This window comes from Ceratina calcarata, unplaced genomic scaffold (assembly GCF_001652005.2).
Source record: "Ceratina calcarata isolate Rehan_Ccalc_2016 unplaced genomic scaffold, ASM165200v1 scaffold297.2, whole genome shotgun sequence".
In the NCBI taxonomy this organism is placed as follows: domain Eukaryota; kingdom Metazoa; phylum Arthropoda; class Insecta; order Hymenoptera; family Apidae; genus Ceratina; species Ceratina calcarata.
This window is the reverse complement of record NW_017152138.1, coordinates 1,461,089-1,465,779: the sequence shown is the minus strand read 5'-3', so window position 1 is coordinate 1,465,779 and position 4,691 is coordinate 1,461,089. Positions and strand designations below refer to the sequence as shown.

The following is a 4,691-nucleotide window of genomic DNA, read 5'->3' as shown; positions in this document are numbered from 1 at the left end:
CAAAGATTCTGGATTAATACATTAACTTTAATGAAATGACGATTATTCAACACTTTTTATATCTATTTTATATGTAATTGATGCGATGTTGAAATTGGGGTGAAGAGAAACTATTTTTTCGTTATAAATATCGCGTTCAATTCCCTTGCCTTATATCAAACAACAAAGGTTAGAGTAGAGTTCTTGAATCATTTGCGTTGCTTTCTTCCAGCTAGAAGAACGTTAAAGCAACCCCTCTGCCTTTCGCTTCAACCCCCACTGTTTGAACAAATTCGATGGTATCTATTTTACCTTAGCGGCGCTTAAGAAATCGTATCCGAGCAAGGTGAGATTCGATCTGAACGAAACATTCTTCGTGTCGTTGATTCTTCTACCTACTGCTTTCCACAAAAAGACTTTTTGCTACACATAGTATCAATCGAACTTATCAATGTTTCAAATATCGGTTTTCGCTCATTGTCTTGGCTTATTTTCTCAAGGGATATTGAACTATTATTTCTATAGAGTGTGTTGGGTTTATTAATTTGGAAAAATTTTGATAGAACGAAATATATTTCACACAGTTACATGAGTAGTACAAATAGAAAACTATCGATTATACTTGATTGAACTATGAATCGGTAATGAATAGAACAATTAATATAAATTACTGTCTACATATATTGTATAACATTTTAACAAACTAGGACAATTCACGCAAATAGAACAAATCCTCCGTAAAACATTATTATCGCATATTCTTAAGCCGATTTCATTGACTCTAGAATAGAAATTTATCTTGGGTAGAAAATATCAAAGATTCTTTCCTTTTCACAATATATACCGTCGGTGCACACGTGTACGTTTATGTTTGATGGCTTTGACAAATCTTCGTCGCTGGCTATTATATCCATGGAATCGGAACAGGTACCACCGCATTCTCGACACTCGATCACGCGAGGTTCGACGTTTGAATGCGACGCCCGAGAAGCTTTCGATTCACGTTGCAGGTGAGAATCGGTCTGACGCGAAGGGATTACGCGTATACGTCGGTCGTCAAGGGTTTACGCGCGATTATTCCGTTTAGGGAAAATAGGCTCGGCGCTCCTGTTACAGATTCGCACCGGAAACCGACTGAGGACCGCTGATAATCTTACATAGATGACACAAACTAATTCACATGTTTTCAATTCGCTCGCTAAAGTGGAAATGGAAAGAAGGTTCGATTCAGGGATTACCGCGCGTACAGATTTTCCTGCGAATTCCGCGCGCGAATGGAAAGGAATTATTAGGCAGGTCGACACATTTTCATGATCTTCTGGTCGGGATTCAACCGATATTTTGAGGAGGACGCGGTCGTCGCATACGGGCCATTTGAAGACTCGAGAGCGACGCATTCTCAGGGGTGTTTCTCAAACGTACTCGTTTCACAATGTAACACTATCCCCCTACCTAAGGTATCGAGGAGCGAACCAGGACTTGCTTCAAGTGTCTTTAATGCAAAACCGAGCGGCGTTCTTGTATTATTTTGTCGTGAATAATCCCTTTATACGTGGTGAGGAGGCCCGGGACTTGGAGACGAGGTTTCGTAATGCTTCTGCTCGCTTGCACGGATAAGCACGCTACCTATACGTGTATCTATTCAGGTAGAAACTAGAAACCGATTTGATTGCCCCGGGCCACCGCAATATGTACAATCATTAGACGAACGAATGATTCCTTTCGTATGATACGAGGAAACTCGATTAAACGAAATAAGATGAGCTAAATTATTAATTATCATCAGAATGATAAAGAAAATATTTTATTCTGCGTTAAATTAAAAATATTTCTTGTTCAATCTCTAAAATTAGACATAAAAGCTTCCCTTTATAGACATAATATTCAGCTACTTGTATTACATAATAAATAGCATTTTTTATGATATCACGCGAGCGAACCATAAATTTAGCATTCATGGGACGGAGGGAGAAGCGAAATCATTGCGAGCGGGGCGGTTTCAGTGACCCTAAAATGTTCCGGCACGCGTCGCAAATGTCCGTTGCTCCTCGTTAGCATTCATTGTCCCTTTGGGCTGTCCGAGTATCCACAAAACATCCGAGGTGTATAGAAATTTATATCGCGTCTATGTACGTAACTATAGTTGTTAGATACAAGCAAAGTCCTATGCAATTTTCTTGTAATTCCATTTATTAAGAGATAATTGATGAACGTAATAATTAATCGATTAGTCCTGACTCGAAGGAAAATCTTTTTCATCAATCGAATTTTCCTGCGCCGGGCAAGCAGCCGCCGAATTTCGCTACAATCGAACGTTTTGCCGGGCCAGCCACTGTTTTGTGCCGCACAATGAGGCACTGAAGTGTCTCTTAGCGCACTCGGTAGCGCTGCGCTGAATGGCAGCCGCCTTACAAATGCGCAGCAGGGTGTCCGAGCTACTCTCTCGAGATTCACCACTCGATACGAGGCCTCGCTGCTCCGACCGGTATAATCGTTGTCGATCGACGCACGGTTTCGACCGTACGCCCTCGAACAATACTTACCCCGTCGGCGGACAACTTAATATGTTTATTGCTGTGAGAATGTTACGTTCGAATGGATAGATGGTAGATTTTTATCTGGGCCTCGTTGCTGCCTCTTAGGCTAAGTTGGGATAGCGTAAAAAATTTGACTCTGACAGGGGATAACTGCCTCTCGACTTCTCTTACTTTTCCGCTTCCGTTTTCACAAATTCTCTTACTTCTTTAGAACCATGATTCCAGTATAATTCAGTTATACATTTTGGGCGCAGGGAGGACAAGGAAATACTTTTTCTGATTGCAATTTATTCGTTTTAGATTGTAGTCGTATTATAATAGTGCTATGAATTATGTCGTTTCTAAACTATAATATCTTTTGTAATGTTTATATTTTGATTAATTAAATTAGATTTGTGGAAAGATGTGTTCTGTTTTGAAATGGGTAAGGAAGACTGGCGTTGAAATGGTTCGTGAATGAATTTCCTTGTGCCATCTATGGATGGAGAGTTTCATCACGCTAATATCGATTGAAAATATATTTAAAAATTAGTCTTATAATTAATCCATCATAAACTCTGTCTCAGATATAAGGATTATATTGAAGAAAATATTATATATATTTTTTATATAATGTCTCTTCCATTTATAATATCGATTGTTAAAATTGTTTATAAAGATATAACTGTTTATGAAAGTGTAACTGCAAAGTATAAGGATTATCAGAGAAGAAATGAGAGTCATGTCCGAAATTTCATGATTTCTATTAAAATTCTGCATCAATAGGTCAACTCTCGAAAGTGTTCTACCGTACCATGTACGATACAGGATTCTGTGTAGTAGGAATCTGTCGTATTTGGTGAAAGTAGAAATCCCCGAGCATTCGCATTTTCCCTCTGAAATTATGAATTACAGGCAGAATCATGTCAATCATGAATAGAAATATTGCAAGAAGATTAAGAATTGCCAGCAGTGAAACAGATGTGGAAGAACAGACAATCGATATACCTGTAGTAAATAATACAGAAGCGAGGTGAACACCAAAATGATGAAATGTAGACCTTAGAATGAACATAGAAATTGAAATGTTCTTTGTAATTTCTAGACAGCAATTAATAACTAGTATGGAAAACGTAGCTCTAGACATAATTCAACAAATATGTAATGGTTGTCTACCACAAGTTTCATATGTCTCATCAGAAGATTTAGTGAATACGGAAAATGTTGAATCATTTTTTGACGAATCTAATCAAGAACCCGAATATGCGTCAGTCACGACCCTGACGAGCTTCGCTAACAGAGGAAGTAGAGACAAGTTTACTTTGATGATGGTCGTGATGGCCGCGGCGCATCGTTTGTTAATTACGAATTGTACGAAAACTAGACGTTCTCTTTATTACGATTTGAAGAACGAGAAGACTGGTCACTTAGTGCCAGATCAGAGGAAGTTGGATCAGACAGTGAAATGCGTTGCCAATTTAATGAATTGCGCCCCATGGGAACTTAGTGAGTTTCACTTTTTTATGCAAGTCCTAATCAAGGCAGTATTTAAACAATAATAATAAGGATCGTCACTGATCAATCAGAATTTATCATTTCTATGAGAATTTTATTGTTGCTATCGTTTTCACCTTCTCAAAGAATACTTTATAAACGTAATGTAAAAATGATCGAACACGTAATTTTTACGCAAGTATAATTATTTAGATTTATTGTCAACGATGAAAGGATTAGCGGCCGGTGAATTAAAGCTCACGATGAATGACAATAAGATCGTCGATTGCACAGTGCCGGGAGGTGCGCTCATTCCTCTTATGTCAAACATAATTTCCGTCCGCGCCAGGGCGAAACTAGTGTTGGTCGTCGAGAAGGATACTGTCTTTCAGAAATTGTTAGAGGATGGTTGTACCTCCGTCTTGAAATGTGTCCTTGTTACGGGAAAGGGCTATCCGGACGTGGCCACGAGAATGTTCGTCAAGTTTCTGTCCGAGAGACTGAAGCTTCCAGTTTATATAATTGTGGACGCGGATCCTTTCGGAGTGGAAATCATGTGTGTCTATCGGTAAACCAATAATCGAATAATTTATAAATGAGTGAAATAAAAAATACATAAATTACAACATAATTAACGAGTTCTACAGTCGAATATTTGAATTATTTATTAAATTGCGAATTTCTCTACAAAGACGTAAATGC

The 4,691-nt window shown here is 38.4% G+C and overlaps 1 protein-coding gene across 1 annotated transcript in view; it reads left to right on the top strand.

Moving 5' to 3' along the window:
- Positions 1 to 3,427: 3,427 nt before the first annotated feature.
- mei-W68 (meiotic W68) overlaps positions 3,428 to 4,691 on the top strand; it is a 2,393-nt gene continuing 1,129 nt past the window's right edge. The window contains exons 1-3 of the mRNA XM_018022888.1: positions 3,428 to 3,528; positions 3,601 to 4,001; positions 4,203 to 4,557. Of these exons, the coding sequence (XP_017878377.1) occupies positions 3,428 to 3,528; positions 3,601 to 4,001; positions 4,203 to 4,557 (857 nt within the window). The remainder of the gene's footprint in view (positions 3,529 to 3,600; positions 4,002 to 4,202; positions 4,558 to 4,691) is intronic.